General features: G+C 42.6%; 1 protein-coding gene across 1 annotated transcript in view; it reads right to left on the reverse strand.

Annotated features, from left to right (window-relative positions):
- Positions 1-11,681: 11,681 nt before the first annotated feature.
- Positions 11,682-23,861, reverse strand: part of JAG2 (jagged canonical Notch ligand 2) — a 68,240-nt gene continuing 56,060 nt past the window's right edge. The window contains exons 19-26 of the mRNA XM_054286935.1: positions 23,548-23,575; positions 22,605-22,690; positions 20,291-20,404; positions 19,975-20,090; positions 18,533-18,778; positions 17,966-18,097; positions 16,803-16,959; positions 11,682-13,980 (exon numbers count right to left, since the gene is read on the reverse strand). Coding sequence (XP_054142910.1) covers positions 13,508-13,980; positions 16,803-16,959; positions 17,966-18,097; positions 18,533-18,778; positions 19,975-20,090; positions 20,291-20,404; positions 22,605-22,690; positions 23,548-23,575 — 1,352 coding nt within the window. The 3' untranslated portion in view covers positions 11,682-13,507. The remainder of the gene's footprint in view (positions 13,981-16,802; positions 16,960-17,965; positions 18,098-18,532; positions 18,779-19,974; positions 20,091-20,290; positions 20,405-22,604; positions 22,691-23,547; positions 23,576-23,861) is intronic.

Raw genomic sequence — 23,861 nt, forward strand, 5'->3', positions numbered from 1 at the left:
TCACTGATACATATGCTTTGAAGAGGTGAATATATTCAGCTCTTCTGGGGTCTGCAACATTACCAAGGCAGAGAAGGAGAAGGATTTTTGAGCCAGAAGGAAAGCACATGAGTGAACAATGATGATGACCAGTTAGTGGGACAAAGAGAAAGAGTTGCTCCATCTCCCACTGCCTTCAGAGGAACATGAGCTTCAGCGAAACAAGCTGCTGGGTTTGAGTCCCTGAGCTCAGAGATCTGTGTAAATCCAGATTTAGCAATCCCTTCTGGCCATAAACACCACAACCCTGCTGGTTCTCACAGTTTACCAGTGGGAAAGGGCCGAATTTGGTAAACTCAGACATCCATGTCACGTGCTATATTTATACAAAGCAGTGCAGCTCTCTCCTTGTAGGGCAGCAGCCCTGTCCCCATGTGGCAGCAGTCACTCATCAAAGGCCAGCAGCGAGTCTGGGATGGGGGGACAGTCCCTGGGAGCGTGGCTGGAAGCTGTCCACAGCTGTCTGGCTGTAGTGGTGTGCTGGCATCCCAGCCTGGCCTCTCCACTCCCAAGGAAGCTCAGAGGCAGAGAGGGAGGGTTCTGTGCTCCCAGAAAGGCACTTGCAATAGGTCCAGCGTTGGCAGCATCCTGGAGCACCCAGCCAGGAGCCTAACACAGAGGGCAGTGCTGTTTCTGAAGGCAGTAGATAAACAGCATTCACATGGCTGTGACCAGATCTGATGTTGCTCTGCTTCATCTCACATTGATATAAATGCAGTTCTTAGAAAACCCAGAGAGACCTAAGCTTTACCAGCCCACTGATCCCTGTAATAGCAAAAGAATCCAAATGAGGTAAAACCCTGCAAGAAATATAAACTTTGTAAGTCCCTAAACCCACTTTGATTCCAGACTGTTGCTCTTGCAAGACAGAGGAGAATTTCCAGGTTTTGTCTGAAATTCAGGTTCACCTCCTGTGCAGGAATGCCGGGCACCAGCCCTCTCTCTGTTCCCTGCAGGTAATACACATGTGCAGACAGAAATGTTGCTAACTCACCTGAGTTTCAGCACCAGTTTTTTGTGAGACTCTTGGTATTAACCAGGCCTCCTCTGAAAGGATCTTGAGTGTGGAGGGTAATGCAGGAGCAGTGTGAAACCCACTGGGGAGAGTAACCAGAGCAGCAGCATCGCTATGGCCAAGGAGATAAGGGGCAGCTCTCACACCACAGCTGATGAGTGACATGATTTCTTGCCCTTTCAATGCCTCCAAGTGTTTTCCTCCTTGACTCAAACTAGAAGTACCACAGCTTAAAAACAATGTCCTCTTGGAGAGGAAAAAAAAAAATAAAAAGAAAAAGCGGCAATTTTTCCTTCTATTTTTAAGTCTCCCTTCACCACAATAGCTCCAATATTTCACTCCTGGCTCAAAGGCAAAGTCCGAGGGAGCAGGATATGCTGTAGGGTATCTCTCTTGCCACACTATTCGTGTTATTTTCAAGTTCCTCTCTGCAGGGTTGATCTTGGCAGCAGATCACAGCGCCGGTGCTGCACAATGTAAACTGGAGCCATTGTTACTCCATCTCCCGCTCCTCATCGCTGCAACAACATTTCCCCACACGCCTCCCTGCAAATTGCTGCGTGTCCCATCCTGCTTCCCACCCCCCTCCAAAGGCCATTAGGCTGCTGCAGTTCAGCTATTCATCCAGCCCCCTCGGAGGCACTGAAATAAAGTGGTTTTTCTTTGGGGCAGGGTTTTGAGAGCTGGTCTCAGTGACAGCAGTGAGGGGCTGTGCTCTGGGCTGCCCAGTGTTTCATGTCATGTGCACCAAGCAGGCAGAAGAGGGTGGTAGGGAAGAGGGCAGCTGTCAAAATGGCCTTAAATGGCTTCATTTTCTTCCATCACCTGCTGAAGGCACAGCTGAGGGTCTGGTACAGGGCTGAGGAGGGGATCCCTCTGCATGGGATCAGCCTGTGGTGCTGTCTGAGGAGTGCACCAGGGCTTGGATCCATACAGCCAGGGGGCTTTGGCTGATGGAGACAGAGCGGAGGATGAGGATTATCAAGGGTCTCAATCTTCATCACTGGGTTCTGCTAAATGGCAGCTGTTTCTGGGATTTTTCCATACAACTTTGAGGCCCTGATACACATAAACATGATGTAAATACGTGTGTGCATCTGTGCTCACTCTGCCAACAGCACAAAGCCAGAGGGCACTGCACAGAACCAGCACGATGCAGAACCTCAGCTGACCCACCTTGCTTCATGAGGGTGCTTGGCACCCTGGACCAGCAGCTGCAGCAGGAGGAGGCTCCACCAGCAAACCCAGCCCCATCCCCATCCCCAGAGAGCTGCTGACAGCCCCACTCTGCCCAGGCTGCTGGGGATGGCACCCAGGATGGGCTGGGAGCAGCGATAAACGTGACATCCATGAGAGTGCACCGCCAGCTTCAGCGAAACAGGATCAAGCTTTCGGTCACTTGGCAACCTGCTTTATCAACCTGAACTTGTATCTCTCCCTGCTGCTGTTTTTCCAAGGGCTATTCATGGTTCAAAGCTGTAGACAATGCTGTTCCTTTCTTCACTCACTGCCACCTAGTTATCTCTGGCAGAGTGTGACTCTGGAGAGAAGCAATTTGAGAGAGGAAATACACTGGAGATGGAAATAGCATGGAAGATACAACAACTTGACTTTCTTGTTTCTATCTTATTCAAGATTATGTTTCCTGACTGAATCCCTGAAGACATTTGAGTTGTTCTAAAATTGTGAAAGGAACAAAAGAAATTTTTTCATGCACATTGCAGAAGATCCAGAACGATTCTGCTGATTTCCAAAGTGTAGAAGTTGTGGAAATTGGGGTTGACATTTGGCCCTTGGCTAAAGTATGAAATATAGGGAAGGCCCAGGGGCATGGAGGAAAGAAATGTGTGTCCCACTCAGATACATAGATGGGAACATTTTTTCAGCATCCCAGTCCATAACCCTTTGGAAAATTCATCTTGGTCTCTGCAAACATTCCATTTCATAAAAATTCAGTAGGTGGACAAAAAGTTATAGAAAAGGATAATTGTACAAATAATACTGTGACAGGACAGGGTTTTGTTGAAAGTTTTGACTGATGGAACCCAAAGCCACAGGTTTCAAACCCTGGGCATGCTCCTGTTCCTTGGAAAGTTGCTGGATCAGCTCATCTGCACGGTGAGGAAGTTTGTCTTCTCGTCCTGGGCTTACCCTGAGTTTCCTAACTTTACACCAGAATTTGGCTCAGGAGCTCTCACACATTTCATTCATGTAAAGGTGCAGTTAAACAAGTGCACACACCCCGTACAATTTTTATAGCAAGGGTTTTGCAATCTGGACAAAACTTTCCTTGAAAGACTAAAGTTGTCCTCCCATGGGTGAATCTGATCGGACTGACTTGATATTCTGAAAAAGGTATACGTAGACATCAGTTATATGATAAGTTTGCAGTGAATTAACAAAATTAATGAAGAATGAACAAAATAAAAAAATACAGGAAAATTTAAAAAACAATAACCTTGAGGAAAAAAATTTAAAATCCTATTTTTCCTTACTTAGCTGACCTGTAGAAATTAAGGCTAACAGGTCCCATACACCCCAGTGGGATGGTGGCTCTGCCTGGAGCAGTTCCCTGAGGATGGAGGGTGCTCAGGAAAGCATCCCATGGGCAGAGCTCCTGCCCTGTCCCATCTCCTGGGACACCTGCACTGGCCAGGACGCTGGGGGACAAAGTGGCACCAGGACATGAACTCATCCCCTCCATACCATGGGGCTGTGTGTTGGAAAGCCTCACTGAGAGTAGCTCTGAAGAGATCCAGAGCTGCCAAAATGCCCAAACTGAAATTTTCTGTCTATTTTAATCTAATCCAGCATGATTGCAAAGTTTTTTTCCTGCCTGATCCCAAATGGATTTTCAGGCAGAGAAATTTATGAGAAGTAAACTACTAGAGTTAAATAAACACTTGCAGGCCTCTGGCTATCCTGGCAGGGGACTAAAAAAAAAAATAAATAAATAAAACCTGATGGCAAATATTAGCAACAGATTTTTAACAGGTGGAGGAATTATCGTATGTATCTAGGAAAGAAAACAAAACAGGCGCTCCTAAATCACCAGTGCTGATTTAAACATGAGCTTTTAAATATAGTGTGTGAGCAGCAAATGAGTTCTAATTGAGGAGAGCTTGTAAACAAACAACAGCTTTCATCTGCAGCATCACACACAGGCCCTGTGCTGGGGCTGGACCTGCTGCCACAGCCCAGGCCTGACAGTGGAGAGGGGAATGAGCTCTGATGTCCTCAAGGAATGCCAAGGCATCCTGGAGCAATGAGGAACAAACCTGGGCTCACACTTCCCAGGGTCTGGATGGGCAAAAGGAGCAGCTCAGTGAACCAGGCGTGCACCAGGATCCTGGCACTGCTCCTCATCCAGCTGCTGCAGGCACCCAGAACAACATCTGGAGCAGACAGCCTGCCATGAGGGCCACTTTTTAAAGCCACCTTTGAGACACCTCATTTGTCTTGCAATAAGAGAAGTGAGGGCCCTTTCCAGCAGCTGTGTGGGCATCTGATCCGTGCCACAGTCACTCATCATTCCTGCTCTGCTCCAGGGTCCATTCAGCACCATGAGGAGCCTGAGGAGCAATCTGGGAGCTGGATAAAGGAGGGGACGTGCCTGGAGCAAGGCTGTGAGAGGCAGCTGTGGTCAGAAAGGAAAGGTCTGCTGCAGCAAAGCATGCACGGTTAATGCTCAGCCTGTGATGCAAGAGCGGGGGAGATGCAGCATGTCAGGAAACATCCACACAGCGCAGATACAATCAGGCTGAAAACACACAGAGCATGCCAAGGAAGTAACCTTGGATGTCTGCTGGTATTTTTTCTCTGGAAAGCAACAACAGGATATTACAAAGGGACAGAAGCATGGACATGATTGCCAGTTCTTACCAAGATACATAAATTACCTGCCCTGGAAATGAGCATGAAAGGGAAAAGTGTTTATGCCCAGTGCCTGACCAGGGCTCCTTAAAAGGCCACTTGTAGCAGTGTCCCACTGAGCTGTCACAGCCAGCTGGAGGTTTTGACAGCAGGGTGGTCACACTCAGCATCAGAGCTCAGCCTTTCCACTGGTGTGCAGGGAACAGGCCTTGGAAAGAGCTGCCCCTGCAAGAGGGATGACCTGCACCAGACACACTGTGTGTGTCAGGCATCTGCTGCTGGGAAGAACCAACTAGTCATATTCAGATTTTATTTCTATAAATTTTAATCTCTCTGTGCTCTGAAAAATGATTAATCGCTCAGATGAGCTGAACCAGAAACTGGCAAATCAAAGCCACCCTTGTTTTGAAAACACATTGCCCACAAACCCCAGATTAGCACCGTGCCCCCCAGCAGGAGAAACACAAACCCCAGCAGAATATAGCACCCGCAGCTCCAACCTTTAGTACCCAAATTTAGGCATGCAGAGGGAGCAGCTGAACCCCGAGCCTCGCTGGGACCCATATAGACCACCAGAGTCCCTGGGAGCAGCAGGTGCTTGGGAGCACTGCGAATCAAAGCACTGCTTTGGGGCACTAAATATAGAGCAAAATCCAAAGAGCCAGGCTGGGAAATGTCTGCCATGTGCTGCCTGCACTGTCCTGTGCTGGGGGTCCCACACAGCCAGGCTGCTCCTCAGGATGCCCCTAGAAGGTGCTGCCTCCCTGCTCCCACCACCCCTGCCCACTAACAGGCTTTATCCAGGGTGACACGGTGCAAAGAGAGCTCTCCTCCTCACTTTTGCAGAGGATATTGCTGCACTTGAGATAACCTCACTGCTTTATCTGCACTGAAAGTGATGTCAGCAGACTGTCAGAACCTCCCTGGGGACCTGCCCTGTCCTGGGGCCTCGGGGCCATGCACGAGGGATGTCCCTGTGTCAGCATGCCAGGGAGCCTCACCAGGCTGAGGGTGGCATCCAGGCACATCCCAGTGGGCCAGGGAGCCCAGGCAGCATCCTTGCACTTCCCAGTGAATATCTTGAGAGAGCAGAGCTCTTCACTGTTCAATTTTTTCTCTTCTTTCTTCTTTTTGGTTATCACAGAATCACAGAATTTTTAGGTTGGAGAAGACCTTTAAGATCATCCAGTCCAACCCATGTTCTAACACTTCAACTAGATCATGGCACCAAGTGCCACATCATTTAATTAAAAAAACAAAAAAAATAAAGAAAGAGAAACAGAGACTCAGCACACCTCACCACACTCACCTTTTAACTTGCCCAAGTGTTCAACTCCTCCCATTGAGAAGCTGCTGCACTCACCATTTGTTTTCTTTTGGGAGGTGGGGATGAGAAAATGCAGCAGCCATTGAGATGCAGTGCCCTGTGGAGGGACACCCTGCCTGGGGGAGTTTCAGCCCCACAGAAGGCAGAGCAGGACAGGGACACCAGCTCAGCCAGAAAAAGGGCTGTTGGCACATTGCCTGCCCAGGCTGGCTGGGGGTTCAGCATTGAGCAGCCCTTTCTCCCAGCCCTTTGCACCTCCTTGTAAGTAACACATGGAGGATCTTGGAGAGGAGCCCAGTCATGCAGACACATCAGTGAGGGGACCACCAAAGAGGGAAGCACTCAGACAAGCCATGTGGCAAAAGGAGAAACAGATACAAACTGTCCCAGAATTTCTAACCCACAGAGAGGCCAGGCCCTGGGCCCACGGCTAAAAAAGGTACAAAAGAGGGACAACCCCCTCTTCCCAACAGCTATCATGCACTATTTTGAAATGATGCTACACCTACATGTTTATTTGAAAAGAGATACGCAAAACTAATTTTGAGCTGCTTTTTGCAGCACTTGCAGGTATCAGGATCTAGAAAAGCCCTGCCAGAGGATTTCTTCTGCTCCTAAAACACTGAGCTGTCTGAAGCAGCTGTCACACATGGGTAAGCTTTCCACAAGAGGCAGCCCAGTGATGAACCAGAGCTGATAGATAATGGTGGGGAGGAGCCTCTGGGCTGTGCTCCTCCAGCTTGAGCAGCCACATGTCTGCCAGGGCTGGGCACAGGGCAGTGGCCACCAGCCACCCACCCCTTCGTCATCCTCCTCCTCCCTGCTGCCTCCCCAGCAGCAAACCACACATGGTGATGGTGGTGCAGCATGAATGTGGCCCTTTCAACCTCACCTTGAAGGGTGCAGGGTTGGGACTTCACCATTTGGGGACTGGCTTTGCCAGCTGCGACTTGTGGCACAGAGCAATTGAAGAGGGATGAACCAGTGCAATGTGGTACCCATGTAACCCTCACCTCTAGATCTTACTGATGTAGCATTCCCTAAAACACAGCCTTCTTCCACACTCACTAATGCCCACATCCTTTTCAGCCTCCTGGCTGCTGGGGAGGCTGCAGGGCTTGTTCCTCTGCAAATCCTTGTCATTGGCATATCCACCCACTCCAGCCCTGCCCCAAATATACACAGGATCACAATTCCCAGGCCCACTGTGGACCCCCACACCCCAGTGCTGCTCCTTGCAGACAGACATGGCAGAGAGAGCTTCTGGAGGGATCCCAGCATCCACAACACTGGAATTCAGACAGTTCTGCTCTAACAAGAACCAGGAGCATGCAGAGCCAAGGCATGAAACAACCACCTCTTCTTCATCATCAGCCTTGAGGCCAACATGGATCAAAAAGAAACCATTGCACCAGGGATGGTCATGAAAGGATTTGAGCAGAGTATAAAACAGTGCTGGCCTTTGTGGGGTGCCCACACATCAGATGCTGGTCAGTTTGGTCAACCTGACTCTAAAGGGACAGAGAATAATTTAGAAGGGCACAGAGGTCGTACAGGAAAACCAGCTGGAGACCTGGAACAGGCCTGCAAGTAGAAAAGTCTGTGAGTTTGAACTCCAAGACTTAGGGAGAAAGTGGTGTCTGCACTGTAAGCTCCCAAATGTTGTGGAGATGCAGAGGGAACCACTGCTTTCTGGTTTTACATCACTTTATTGAGGAGCAGGTTCACAACAAACAGAATGAAGTGCTTTTCCACCCGATTCATGGTGCAGTTGTGGAACTCATTGCCACATGATAAAAAAGCACAAAAAGGACGGTATGATGCTACAGAGGAGAGATGCCTATCAAGAATGACCCTAAACTGCTGACTGAAAGAGCTGGATGGTGTGAGAAGGGCTCATGCTGCAATTTGCTGCTGCCTTGCACTTTCTGTAAGCATCTTCCACCGGCCACTGCAGGACAGAGGATGCTACAGCAGACGGACCTTTGATGTGCACCAGTGCAGCTGTTCCACCCACAGGTGGGGCTGCACTAATGAGCAGGTGGGTTATGCCCAGAGTTATGCCTGCAGGCTGATGGCCAAGCCTTCAAAGGCCTTCTGAGACCGCTGCCACAGCACTTTCCAAACCTGCTCCACTGCTCCTGCCCAGCCTCCTTTCACAGCCTATCAGCACAGCGCATCTGCCACAGGGAGAATCCCCTCCAACCAAGCCTCCTTCAGATGGGTGGGAGAAAAGATAGGATAGCAGCTGAGAGACCCACAGGTTAACAAATCTCTCCCTACCCAGCAGGGCTGAAGGATTTACATTTGGCTGGCTGGTTCTTCTTTTTGCCAGAATATGTGAAAGCAGCAGCCCGTCTTGGGAACCCAAAGGTCAGAAAACATGGTGCCTCCCTAATCATGGTCTTGCATCCTTACAGAATATCACATTTACACCTCCAAAGTGATCCTTCTGCCTTATCCACCACTGCAAACCAAGAAGTCTTAGTTTGACTTCAGCAAAGCACATTCATTCCTTGTGTCTCAGTGCTTATAAAGAGTAATATGGATGAAGTACATTAATATGAGCAAAAACATGACATCTCCTCAATATTGGATAAGTTTTCCCTGGTTTTTTCCCCATCTAGAACAAAACCTGAAGCAGCTTTGTTGCCAGGGAAAAATAAATAGAGCTTTTCTTCTGAACTTCTAAAGACTGGCTCATTGGTCCCTCAAGGCAGTTGACTGATGTACTCCTTTCATAAAGACAGTGCAAAGTATCCTTTGAGAAGGATTTCTACAAAATCATGCTGGATATCTGCAGGAAACTCCAGATATTTAACTTTGAAGCAGGACAGGTGGGTCTCAGTTCAGCTCATTTGTAATGTACACTGCCCTGTACATTGTCTGTTTCTTCTTGCTCTAGAAATAGTAAACACAGTATAAAAAGGAGATTTGTATAAACCATCCAGATTTCCTAGATGGATGCAATCTAGCTTTTCAAAGGGAAAAGGTGACCCAATGAACCATGAAACTTAATGATTCCTATAAAAAACCCAAAACTTCCAACTTTGGAATATTACCTATGACATTCATTTACAAACTTTTGATTGCAAGCACGTGTTTACAATCAAGTGGTTGAAGAAGAGACACTTTTGCACTTAGATTAAGTCTCTGTCACACTGAAAAAATATAGAGTTTCATTTATACAGAGCAAAAGCAAAGAGTTCCACATATTCATAGAAAAACAAGGATGGACTTGGAAAGGATTTAGTCATCTCTTAAGGGGACCTTTGTTCCTTTACTGTTTTATAAGCCCATTCTATACCACACCACCTGTGAGGTAAAATAAGAACACAGGGCTAGTCAGAGACTGCTTTGCAGCACCAAACAGAGCAGGTCAGAGAGTCACATAATTTTTTCACAGCAAGAGCAATAATCTAAGCTTGATACAAACACCAGCCCTAGTGTTGAGGATAGAGGAAGAGCAAAGACAACCTCTACTCCCCTCAGACACAAGAAACCTCCTAAATGTCACTCCTAGGCTGCCCAGGACAGCTCACAAGCTTCTTGAACTGTTCTTCAGGCTCATCCTTTCTCCAGTGCGTCCAAAGCACCAGGGCAGCCCACCAGTATTCAATGACAATGAGAGTTCAATTCAGTCACACATATCATATCTCTAACATAAATTCCTCTGCAAATTTGGTACATGCTAACCCCATCCCTTTGGTTTAAGTTTCCCCACATCTAGAACTGCAGATATGGGGATGCCTTCTGCAGCTTTCAGGGCAGTGACCGAAATGCCTTTCAACCCTTAGCTTGTTCTTGAAAAGGTATGGGCAAAGTGAGTGATTTTCCTGGATAAATTAACTTGCCATGCAAGCACAGTCTGATCTGAAGAGTAATAATTACAAGGCCTGCTGGAGAACAAACCAGACAACAGCAAATGGCCAAAAGAAAAATTGAGCTCAGCAGGTGTTTCAGGTTAACATCAGGTCTTGGAAAGAGTATCAGGGAAGAAAAATTAACCCAGAACTACTCATGGCTTAGAAAAATCACAAGAGTGCATTTATTAGTGTGCCTCATTATGTAGTTCTTGTAACAGAGAGGATTCTGGCAGCACCATAATGCTTAGCACATGTGCATCAGCAAGAAGTTGAGATGCAAGAGCAACATCTGTAAAAATAAATCAAGATGAAACAGAACTACTGAATAAGGTGAGATGAGGCATGTGGAGACATACAATTTAAGAGCAGCATAGAAATAAGATCTGCATAAAATTGATCAAGGTTAATTTGTGGAAGTCAGAAAGTTTACTTTTTGTTTGTTTATCCTCCTAAACTTATTAATCGTGTTTCACGTATCTCAGTGCACATAACTCACTCATCACATCAAGGAGGCATCAAATCATTCTTGCTTTTGGCAGGGAAAGAGCACTACAAAATTGAACATTTGCCTGTGTTTTTTTTTGTGAATCCACAGAGGAACAACTCCTGGACATGGGATCAGTCCCTTTGTTTAAACAGTGGGTGATGACCACTGGTGTGCCCCCTTGCTACTTCAGTACTGGCAAGAAGCAGAATTAGCACCTTTGGGAGCAGTCAGGCAGCTCATGACCAGATGACAGAACAGCAGTGATCTTATTCCAAACATATGTAAACCTATTTCTTCTTTTGAGAAAGATAACAGAATTAGATTTTGTGGACTGAGTTAGCTGAGAGTTGTTTCTGTAACAATGAAGACAAGCAAATACTCCAAGAATAAGCAATAAAAAGTATTTGTATGATGACTAAAATAAAACCTTTGCTAGAATCTAGAATTCTCTCTCAAATGCTGATAGGTACTAGGAAAAATTCAACTTTTATATTCCATATTATTTTACAGGAATTCATCTTTTACTGTGTAAAATATCATATACAAAGGAATTGTTAGAGAAAGAGGAATAGACCTCAACTGAGATTGGAGCATGACATGCTAAAACTCAGAATGGCTGCACAGTAGAGAAAGGAATTACTTCAAAATCCAACTCAGTTGGGAAAGGACACTTCCTCAGGCCCCTGCATGCTCAGCCAGCCCTCTTCTCACCCAGGAGGCCAAGCCCTGCTCAGAGAAGGCTTCACTGAGCAGCCAGGAGGAGAATCACTGCAGAACAGGCACGTGGAACACACAGAACATCCCGAGCTGGATGGTGCCCACAGGGACCATCCAGTCCAACTGCTGGCAGCCAAACACAGCCCTGTGCTCTGCAGGGAGAGCTGGAGGTGTCCCCAGGGCCCAGGACAGCACCTCCTCCACAGGCTGCCTGTGGCTCAGGAAATGCTGGAGTTCAGTGCTGCACACTCGGATTATGGGAAATACTGGGAATTAAACCTGGACTTTCACTCCTCCTCTCTTTTCCCTGGTCACATCTGAGCTCCAAGAGCTTAGAAAGCAAACAACAATCTGAAGTATCTTACACACAATGAGGGAATCATTTTATTAGATTATGGAAGACAGCAGCATTACAGTACAAAAAGTTACAAGAGTAGCAGAAAAAAAGTGTTTTTGGTTTAAATACTCAGGATTATACTGGGGAACATGAGAAGGATAGTACCCTTTCCTAAACTAACTCCTAACCAGGTTATCAAAATAAGTTTTGAATATTTAGCACAAGTAAAAAAGTTACAACAAACATCATTATAAAATGCTTTAATAAATAGTTTCTTTTCTGAAAGTTTTTTTTTTTTTAAGAACATGTCAAAAAAATGTACTAAAACAGATGATCCTGCAAAGCAAATCCTGCATTCCTGTATAAAATAACTGGTTTCAAAACATTCATGTTTACATTGTTCGTGGGCCAGAGTTTACACTCTCAGACATCCGTTCCTCTCAGTGGTAGGGTAACTAGGTGTATGTAGTGTTATGCTTCTTCAGTAATTAAAATAAACTTATAGTCTGCCCAGTTAACAGCAATAATAAAAGCCTTAAAAAAAAAAAAAGCATAAGCCTTTCAAAACATTTAACCATTTCTACTGAGGTACTCCCATCCTCTGAGCTTGCCAGCCTTTTTCCTTTAGAGCGAAAGATGAATAAAGCACAACAGAAACAAGACTGAGGAAAATATTGTTCCCTTCATTAGGCCTGTATTTAAACGCAAAAAAAGTAATACCACATGTAATTAACATATTCACAAAAGAAAAAACAATGCCTCTCTATGTTGGTACTGTACAGTAGATGCACCCGTTAGTGTTCTTGAGATGGGCTGAACATGGGGATAAACAAACATTTCTGGATCTATTTACACGTAAGTGGTTATGCTCCTATGTAAATACAAATGACCAACAGATTCCTAACATTGATTGTATTAACATCATTTTCTAATCTGGACATAATACCAAAAAAAAGTCTTATAAACTGCCATAGAACCTCCTTTTCTGCAACATAAATTAAAAGGAATGACATGTAAAAAAAAAAAAAAAAGACCAAAATATTTAACTTATTAAATCAAATATACAGAGTGATTCATTTAATATGTACATATTTACAAAAAAGCACTTTCACTATTAGAAAATAAACTGTGTCAGTTGGGGAACCTAGAGTTCTCACAATTTTACTATATTGATATGGCAGTCTTTGACAGTTGCTATAGAAAAAGTTTAATCTCAAGGCACTTGTCACATGCTTCAATACTGCAATTCTAAAGTAATTCAACAGAAATAAAAAGGCCACTTTTAAACCACAGTTGAAAGATCTCTATAATTTTTTTTTTTGTTCCTATTACAAAGTGTGTAAGGCAAATTTGGAAAAAATCTTACAGAAGCTACTAACGTAACAAGTGCAGTGAGCTGCCATTAATAGAGATTCAAAGTCAAGAAAGCAGTTTAAAGTTCACACAATTTCCTCAACCAGGAGGTTTTAAAGCCACCATTAAATTAGAGCAAGTAATAAAAAGAAATACATTCTGTAAACAGTGTACAGTCTTTTGTAATAAACTTTACACATATTGAAAATACAACCTCTCCTCTGCCACACAGCGAGTGTATTATAAGTAAACTTTACAAAAATAGCAACTATCAAAGATTACTCATTTTTTCATCTGACAGTCATTGAATAATTTATACAAGGCTAAAGAAACAAAATAAATTTTATTTATTATTTTTATTTTTTTTACGCAAAATAAAGAAACTATGAACATTTGACTCCAGATATTTTTAGTCCTTGATGCAAAGTGGAGATGTCAATTTTTCCCCTCCCCAGCAAGCGCAGGCACAGTCTGCCTACATCCCAAATACAGGTTAGTCTCTACTGCCTTCAAAGTTTGATGCATTCACATTTTTTACAGATCTGTTGTCCATTTTGCCTATTTGGTGGGATTTCTTTACTGGACTGCTCTCTGATGTGTCAGACACCTTTGTCGGCAAAGGCTTTGCGAGTTTGTGAGAGAGGAATTTGTCCATTTCCTCATCTCTTTCCTCCTCTTCATCCTCCTCTTCCTCATACTCTACATACTCCTCCACCGCATCACAAGTTCTCTTTTGAGGAGATATGAAGTTTTTGCATTCATAACGAATGTCTTTGTTACTGTAAGATCTGTCTATAGGATTTCTTATGGGATTTAAAGGTGCCCACTGGTTATTGGCACCCTCTTCTCTGGGAGGACGGCTTCTCTCTCTCTCTTTTCTCCTCTTCCGAGTCCACCACACACAGATGATGATACAAGTCAGCCACACAATGCTAAACACCGCACAAAGAATTGGAACCAAATAATCTGGAGGGCAAATGGAAAGAAATAATCTTGTGTTAACAGAACAAGATATATAGCATTGGACATTTGCAAGAGAAGGATCCATACTTGGCTACAGGTGATTCTCTGAACCATTTTTAGGAGAAAGGAACTAAGATGTTTTTACAGCACAATGACAACTACCTGAATGCACCAGGTCCATTTGAAAGTGCTCTTTACTAGTTTAGTTTTACATGATTAATGATGAGGGAGGAAAGTTCCATTTGAGATCTTTTGCCCTCTCCAACAGACAAACTGGTTTTGTTAAGTAGCATCTTTCTCTAGCCCATATGCAAAGTTGGTCGAGAAAACCTGAGTAATCCTGCTAATTTCTTCTAAGAAAAACCTTATCCTAGCAGCAGGCAGACAATGGAGTACTGTGCACCTAGAAGTACTGGCACTTGCACCTGCATTTATCATCAGAAAGAACAGTCCTTTACCATCAGTGTCTACAGACATTTGTGTATCAATGATCTCCAAATACATCCAGGTTAGGGCTACATAACCAAATTGGCCATGAATTCTTCAGCAAACTCCTGTTCTACCTCAGGATGAAATACCAGAATATTTGCCCTAGGGAGAAGAGTCTTCACTGTTCAATGAACAAACAAAAGTTGTTGAGGCAATTGCTTTTCTCCACTCTCTCAATCCAAATCTCACTATAGTGTTCTCCCACATAGACACAGATTATTTCTCTAGGAAAGTATTTCTGAAAATTTTATGTATATTTGGATTTCTTCTGCCCCCCTTCCTCAAGAGCTGTACAGCTAGGAGAGAATAACAGCTCTTTTCTGTTCTTGATAAGCAAAAGCTCACACATGGTAAGGGGCAACAACAGATGAGGTGCTTTGTTTTTATAGAGAGCAACAGGGCTGTTCAACAGCTCTGCAGACAAATGCTGTCAACCCACCACTCCAATGCCTGATCCAAACAAACTCCCTCAGCAGTTTTACATCTGCTTACAGAATAACCTGGAAATGACTATACAAAAACAACCAACGTTTCAACACCACAGTCCTTCCCTCCAATGTTCAAGTGCCTTCTGAGCACATTCTTATGTGGAATGTGACACATTCTCAAACATTTCCTTTTGGTACAGGAAGGTGAGTACACTGCCAACATGGCTGGCCTCAAGGGATCTCAAAATTGTATTTTAACAGTTATGGGAAGGGCTGCACTCACATGAGTAACTGCTATTCTCTCCTGATTTTTCATAAACAACCTAACATTAAATCATGAATGGGAGAAATACTTCAAAGAAAAAGAAGCTCTTTATTACAGCTTCTCCAAGATTAGAACACAAAGCTTGCATTCTCACTGCTATCACATCTATTACTTCATCATATGACCGTGGATCCAAGTTCACTTAATAACAGGTTCTTTATACAGAATTTTTGGCATACAGATTCTAAATTCAGACTACTTTTTCTTAAAGCTAGAGAAGCCAATGAAGCATCTGAATTATCAGCTCCACCTAGACACTTGAGCACCCCACAGAAATGAGATTCTCAACACATAGGGCTCTCAAGCACATTTTCTGATAGCTTTTCACCCACCTCAACCAATTAAGGGGCAGCAGTAAAATAAATAAAATCCCAAAACAGGTTACAGTTTGCTTCATAACAACTCCACTTAAGAACTAAGGGCTAGTGGTCAATACTGAGCACCCATGTTAAAATGAGGAGTCTGGAAACCATTTTGCAAGAGAACCCAAATTAATTCACTATTTTGGGAGACTCATTTAAATGTCATTGAGGTGGGAGGCAAAGTAATTTGCAGCCCTTTAGCCCTAGAATTTAATAAGCAATCAGAAAAGCCAGAGGGCTGAGGCATGCCAAAATCCCAGCTCAAATTCTTATCTCCTACCCAACTGCTGTTTAAGGCAAGCACACTCCTTCAGTAGAGCTGAGGAAACAGTGCATTTGCCAAGACTTTAACAGATGAAAGGCATTTCCTAGAAGGAAAATGCAAGGGAAGTGGAATCAGGCAATTGTTTAGGCTATGGATGGAAGATCTTTCAGAAGATTATGTTGGGGAGGTCTAGGAAAAAGCTGGGAGAGCCTCCTACCATTGTAAGATTTTCACTCTGGGGCTTGGTTGAACTTGAGCCCACCAGTGGTCTTCCACAAGCCCATCTCCTGCCTCCCCCAGGCAGGAACACAGGCATGCAAAACCTCCAACAACTCAGTTTGGCACAGCTCTTGGAGATAAAGCTCTCCAATCACACCATATCCTCTTAAAGAGGAATGAATGCTACATTTCAAGCCAGCTGTGCACTAGTGAGAAACACATGTTGAAAAAGAGAGCAAAGTTTTACATCATGGCCAAGTATTGGAAGAAACTAGACATCTTTAACTCTTGTTAAGGTAAATAAATAGCACATGAGCACTTCAGAAGAGATTGGGATCACACCACACCTTCTCCCTCCCCGAATTTTCATTTCCTCACAGCCTCAGTGCAGCAGCATCAAGGGCTGAGGCTGGTTCAAGGTTAATGTAGGAGAATTGGACAGGCTTGGAATTGCACACAACAACTGCTGATCTTATGAAAGGTGTGCTTGGGCTGGAAGTCAAAGCCAAAACCATGGCAAGAGTATCTGAGCATGTCACTTAGGGATGAGGTTAAGTTTAAATGAGCACACAGGCACAGAATCTTTATCTCAAAGGTGCTTTCTCTTCAGTTAGTAACAGCAACTAAAAACACAACCCAGTGGATAATTTTCTCCAATATGTAAAGAAAGATAAGAAAAGTCTGAGAGCAGGGGAACAAAAAACACACCACAGAGGAGGCATGCACTGGAACCTTACCTGATGATGAATTCCCAACAACGATGGTCTCCACTTTGACTTCAGTTACTGCCAGCATGACCGTGCTGTTCTGTCGCTTGGTGATGGCATTGACTATTGTGTTAGCAGCATTCTGAATGAGGCTGTTATCTTGTTCATCTCGGTGTGGGACAAAGGACTAAAGGGAGTGAAGGGGGAAAGCAAGAAGTTATTGCAGTCACCTAACCACGGAAATGTACTTTTTAAATCTAGAAACATTTTAATTGAGTTCACGCAGTTGAATCTGCCTGACAGTAGCTACAAACAGTTCTGTAAAAGCTTATCACAGCAACAGCATGGCTGGCTCTACCCAAACTGCAGATGCAGTGTCAGACTTGGTGGGTAGCACACCTACTTGTTAATTTAACATACCTCAAAGCATAGGCAGTGACTTCCATGTTACTTAAACTGATGAGCTAAACTTAGTCATAGTTTGGAGCAGTTCAAGACATGTGGATTATCTAGATAGAAGCTTGGACTAGTAACAGTCTGCTCTATTTATACCATACACTCTGGTCCTTGCGTCATGGCTCAGCATGTTCTTTACAGTACTAGCAGAGAAATACAGTCCAGCTTCTGCCTGGATAAACATTTACCACGAAGATTAACTCTTTCTTGAAAACTAAGCTATGGAAGGGATTGAGCTGTAAATGCATCTAAAATAAGTCTTTAGTTCATTAGGGCAAAAGTTACTTTCATCTACTTGACTTGCACCTTCTTTCACTTCTCACTTAGTACCTTTTGTTTAAAGAACGTCCCTGAAGCAGCCATACACTAAATGCACAGCAGAAACCTCTTCACAAGAACAATCCAGCCACCTGTAACCATATCTCCTTACTGAGAAGGTCAAAAGCCCAAGATTTCTGACAGAACAAGCAGGCACCTGTTCACTAATTTGGGCTGAACTGGTCCTTAAAGTAATTTATCATGAGCTTGTAGTAGCCATCTGTCATTAACAAAACCTGTAGTTTCAGCTCTCTGGCAGCATAGGAAATTGTGAGATCATAAAATTGCTTTGCAGACAAGACTAGGCCACAGATTGGTCCACCTGCATTCAAGTGAAACAAGCTTGAACAACTTCTTCCCCAGCAAAAACTAATAAGAAAACATATTTGTATACATATACACACACGTCTCATACTTACAATAGCAACTTCCACTGCATTCTCTGTGGAGTAAGATGGGTCACACAATATTATCAGAGTTCTGTCCCTAGAAACAGTCCTAGTAGCTGGTAAATACCGGATTTCAGAACAGATATTTTCTGTTGTAGTGCCCTGTTAGGAGCAAGGGAGATTGTGTTATTTTAGTTCAAGTAAAAAATAGCACGTAAAAATAAGGATCTTCAGACTTCTTACAGTTGCTAAGAACTGATGAAGGCAGCAAAGAGGGGAGCAAGAAAGGGCAAAAAAGTGAAGAACAGGGTTTTGGAATGAAGGGCAAAAAACTGAGCTTGCATGATTATGTTAGTACAGTCTGAGCTTGAAATGTAAATAGTTCTTCGAGACTCAAGAAGATGGAATATTCAGCACAAACCCAAATTTTGCCTCACCCTTTAGACACAGCTCAATTAAAAGCAACAGGAGTCTAGTAATAAAATTTCCAAGCTTATAATAGCAAGGAGTCATACTAGAAACCTTAATCTTGCATGCTGTGACATAGAATAGATCCCTACATATATTGCCACACTTCATTATGGATTCCATTCTCACCTGGGGGACTTTGTCTCCATTAAAGATTAAAGTAATTCTAGCACAGTCATTGTCCAAGTACCCAGAATTAGGCAGACACTTGATATTGATAGGCAGAGGTTCAGAGGCACTGCATTCTCCCCAGTCTGTGCATGGTGGCTGAAAGCATTTCATATATTTCTCCTGGCATTCTTGACCCATGGGACACTGGTTATTGGAATTATCCCAGTATTTGTGTAACAGACAAGGCTTTTTTCCACACCACACCTAGGAAATAAAAAGAATGAAGCACTGTTACAGGTAGTTGCTCTCATGCATCAAATCCACATAATTCCAAATAAATCCAATCCAATTCACACAGAAAAATATCTGTCTTTGATACTGCTGTAGTTCCATTAGCAGATGGAACTTAGCTCTTCCACAAAATGAGGACATTTAGTACAGACACAAGAGTAAAAATCTGTGCAAAGATAATCTGAGAAACCACTGAATGGGCATATCTCCTTGAAGTTTATAGATTTGTCCCACTTAACTGAGTTATACAGAAATTTAAGCATTTATTTTAATTTAGTCCTCTGAGCTTCTACAATATAGAAAGAGCAATATCAACATGAAGATTAATTTCCTTGATATTCACAACTGAGACCCTGCCAGAGAATGCAGAATATGTTGAGAGCTGATGCACATTGGTGATAAGCACAACCACTCCAACCATGTTCCCAAATGGTAACAGTTTGCTGGTACCCACAAATTACTGGGGTGCAGCAATTTCCAAACACAGCTCCATTCCAGGAACTGGACTTGGATGATCCCTGGGGATCCCTTCCAACTCAAGATATTCTACAATTCCACAAAGCCTTTAAGATCCTACATAGTACTGCACAGCTATTAGGAACTTAGGGATTTCTTAAAGCACAATTGTGAGTAAGCGTTCCATTACACATGGAAGAAATCAAATACCACACATGGATGAGCTGAATTTAAGGCACATGTTCAATCTGCATTTAGGTCTTTTCCTCAGTCACAAAACCACTAGGATCTAGTTCACACTAAACATACAAAGGTTGAAAGCTCTCAATTCATAAAGCTACTGAAGAACAATACGAAAAGGCAGTCAATACTCAGTGAAAAATTTCTTCATCTTCATGTCCCCCACCTATGGAACTCACTCAATTTCACAGAATTAGGAGTTCTAAAACTGTGTTTGCAAAGCTTCAGCAGTGTGATTTATTTATTATTTATTCCAGGTCATATTTTATTTCCTACAAGTGGTCTAGAGAGCCTGTTCTAGCAGGTTGACAGCAGGACAGTAACTTATGCATTAAAGAAAATCCATAACTACTTTTACAGGAAGCCACTTAAAAAAAAAAAACAAAGGAAATTTGGAGGAGACAAAGACTAACTGGTGCATCAAGAACAATGAGTTTGTTTTAGCTTTTAAGAAAATAGGCCAAAATGCCTACCTTGGTGCAGTCAATACGTCCATCCAAACAGTGGCAGCTGTTGCACTCCTGCTCCCACCGGCTGCCATGGGGAAAGGTCATTCCTTTCAGCCAGCAAGGCTTTCCAATTCCAATCACTAAAGAGAAAAATCAAACAAAAAGCACATTCAGACAATTCACCTCTTCAAGTTATATAATAAATACTACTAAAAAAAATTTAAATTAAAAATATTAGCTACTATTCCTTACATATCAGACTACTGTGTATAAACTTTATACTGGCTACATTGTGCCCTGTTGTGTTTTGGGTAAAGGTTGATAGCAGATATCAGAATACCTTCTTGGCATCTAGGACCAATTCTTCCAGGGGGACAAGTGCATCGGTATCCATTTATTTCATCTATACAGGTGGCACCATACCCACAAGGAGAAGACTGGCATTCATCAATATCTGGACAGAAAATAGGTAAAACTCAGTGACAAGGACACAGGACATAGTAATTAATAATTTACTGAGGTGTAATCTAACATTACCTTCTTTCTGTAAAAGCAAAGGACAGTGTGGCTACAGAATTAATCTTGTAATTAAGCAGTTCTGCCATTTCAGCAATACCCTGCAACAGATTTCTCATAATTGCACTCTAATTGAAGTTCTGGTAATCAAAACAACAGTCAAATGCTGACTCATCTCACAGAGCAGAGGTGTTGGACAGCTGAAGGTGTTAATGCCTTGTCCACATTCAGCTACAGAACAAGTCCCACATCCTGTTCTGGCACTAATCTCAGACATTTAGGCTTCACACAAAAAAAAGCATGTGTTTTCATGAAGTTATCAGAGTGCAAGAGCTGAACAATGATCTTGCTCAACAATGCTCAAAGAAGTGACTTGCTGCAATACAACTGACCAAAAGGCAGAAGAGTAACAGTTTAGTTTGTAACACACATTTGATGAACATTAATAACCTTGAAATAGTGAGTAGATTAATACATAGATACTTTGCATAAAAACCTCTTTTTTTAAAATCTTCAAAGATTCAGAGGCTTAGCCACAGAAACCAATGGCAAAAGGCAGGGAAGCATGGTCCATTCAGAGGGACAGCAATGTGTCATTTGTTATCCTGGGGAAGTGACCAATACTGATTTATGCAACAGAAAGCAGCACATCAAGTTGTGAGCTACAGGCACCAACTGCTTCATTTTCAACCAGAAACATCTCTCTTCCAAAGCATCTTTTGAAAGTTTTCTTCCATTGAGTATGAACGTCCTTTCTAACCCCAGAGAGAACTGTTTAAACATCACTTCTGGTCCAATACACTATCAGCTTATTTTAAAATAGGACTTTGAAAATGAACATGAAAAATGGCAGTAGAGAGACTGCTACACTTGTAGGCAATGCACAACAATCCAACAGATATGGGAGGGCTTTGGGTTCTATTTTGACTTCACTTCAAAAGTGATCTAAACTTCTAAGATCTTCTAAGATCTAAACTTCAACAGGGTTCAATTACTCTTTCCTCCTGTCTTCACACTATATAAGTTTAAGATTCTCCAGCCTCTGTATGCTGGAGAAAAAAGGTGGTTTAACTCTGTTTCTGAATCAGCCACAGAAGGCATTTTTTCAGAGCTACTCCTTCCATCTATACCAGTCTAAACAAGTAAAAAAATGTCTGCAGCTCCATTACAAATGCACAGTATTTGTATTTGTGACATCCTAGCCTTAAGGGAAAAAGGAGCAGGCAAGGAGAATTCAATATCCCTTTCTGGGTATCTGAATCTAGACATGCAATGATTGCCATGCCTGGTTCTGAACTGAGACACCACTGAGCTGATGCTTCCACAGTGCTGCCCTCCACCCAGAAGTGCTAGCTTGTTTGCTCTATGCCAGAATGAGGATGAAGTCTCAACTTGAAAGCACATCACCATACTGATGGAGTGGAAGGACCAAGCCCAGAAGCCTTGAGGCTACAGAATATTCAAAGTCTGAGCTTCCAAAGCAGAAAGTAAAAAAAAAAAAAAAAGGTATATATCCATTAAAGTTAAAATGGTAAAATTCCTTCAAAAAGACAAAACCAACCAAACAACAAACCCCCCCTCACCAGCTTGTTCCACAACACTTCAAAATACTTTTAGGGTCTGTTTTTTTCTCCTTCTTTTTGGCCTCCAACCTTCAGAATAATTGCAGCGTAACAGGTTTGTTTTCTAGCTTTGAAAGACCTTTATCATACTTCTGTTATTCATGTGCCAGCACTACACTCAATGTTTTTGTTTCCATTTGGAATGTCTCAGTGCATTCTGGTTTCTTACATTAGGTGGAACACATTCAGATAGATGTCATCTTTACCAACAAGATATTTATCAACAGAGAAATATTTAAAATTTAAGCTTCTATGAAGCCAGCACCCCAGAAACATCAGAGTTATCCAAGAAACTCCAGCAATCAAGTCTTGAAGCATGATTTAAGCTAACTTATTTCAGTGCCATTTAATGAAATGAGTAACAGACCATAACCTGCTATTATTTACAAGGTATCAATACCTGGCTAACAGGTGGCTTCTGCTTCATTATTTGAAATTCAGCTGAGCTAATGTAAAAAGGCTCACCAGGTGTTCTTTCCAATTTGTGCAGAGTGGTACAACCAGCCAGGTACTTACTGATTCTGCAGTCAGGACCAGCAAAGCCAGGGGCGCATTCACATCGGAACCAGTTCACTCCATCAACACAGATCCCTCCGTTGTAACTGTGAATAAAAAAGGTGCTTAAAAAGCCATCTACACTGCTTCACTGGTCAATTAAAGCTCTGTTAATTAAAGTTTCTGCTGCTCTTTAGGGGGACAATGTATTTCTATCAAGAGCAAAAGCATAAAGCTAGATAAACAATATTGCTTAGCAAGTCTGCAGCTAAACAGCAACATCCTACAGATGCATGAGGAAGCACATCCACAGAACTCAGGGAGGTAAAACAGCACTTTCAAGGGAATACAAAGAAAGTCCAAGGTTTTCTAAATTTAGTTGCTTTTTTAATACATGAAGCACAGATGATGGCATCAAAGCAGATAACTGAGAAAGATAAGGCAGATTGTTTCATCCACATCAGTTTTTTCCCTCTTCAATCATAAATAGCAGCCTCTGTATTTAAAATATTCCCATTTTCTCTCCAAAAAATTCAGTTTTGTTTTTAAAAATGTTTATACATAGTAATTGGTCCAACAGGACATTTTTATATTATTTAAAATTATTTACGGTAAACTAACATGCTTTGATTTCTCATTTTTTACTCTACCCAATTACAAATGCTTCAAATGTTATTGCATGTGATTCACTTCCTATCATTGTAATTTACTGGTCAGTTTCACCATGGAGACTACACTAAAATACTTTATTTGTTCATACATGAATCAACTCAGCTTGTTTTGTGGTCTTTGGTGCTGTCAAGGAATATGGCACAGCAAAAAAAAAAATGGTTATAAGATATTTTACAGAAGCTGGCTTCAATTATTTTAGAGTAAAATTAGTTCCAATCTGTAATGTAAATCCATATTACCGTGCTCATTTGTATTTTCACAATAGGTACAGGACTGGAGTTCATGTACTTACCATGGATGAGGGTTGCAGTCATTGGTATCTAGAAAAAAGAATATTGGCTAGTGTAAATAGTGGCACAATTTATTTTCTAAAATATAACACTATAGCTCAGAAGCCACTATATTTAATAAATAAAGAAATATACAGAAATGAGTGTTTTCTTCCACACTTGAAAAAAAAGTTCAATTATCATATATATCAACAGTAGGCAGCATAAAAACAGAACTCAAATTTAGAGTTTCCCTCCCACTCCCAAAGTCACACCTTGGGGGAAAAAATAAAAATCAAGGCTGCAGGCTTCACTCTACCTAGCCAATTCATTGTCT

This window comes from Melozone crissalis, unplaced genomic scaffold (genome assembly GCF_028551555.1).
Source record: "Melozone crissalis strain CALT ecotype California unplaced genomic scaffold, PUWL_Pcris_2 ptg000056l_1, whole genome shotgun sequence".
In the NCBI taxonomy this organism is placed as follows: Eukaryota; Metazoa; Chordata; class Aves; order Passeriformes; family Passerellidae; genus Melozone; species Melozone crissalis.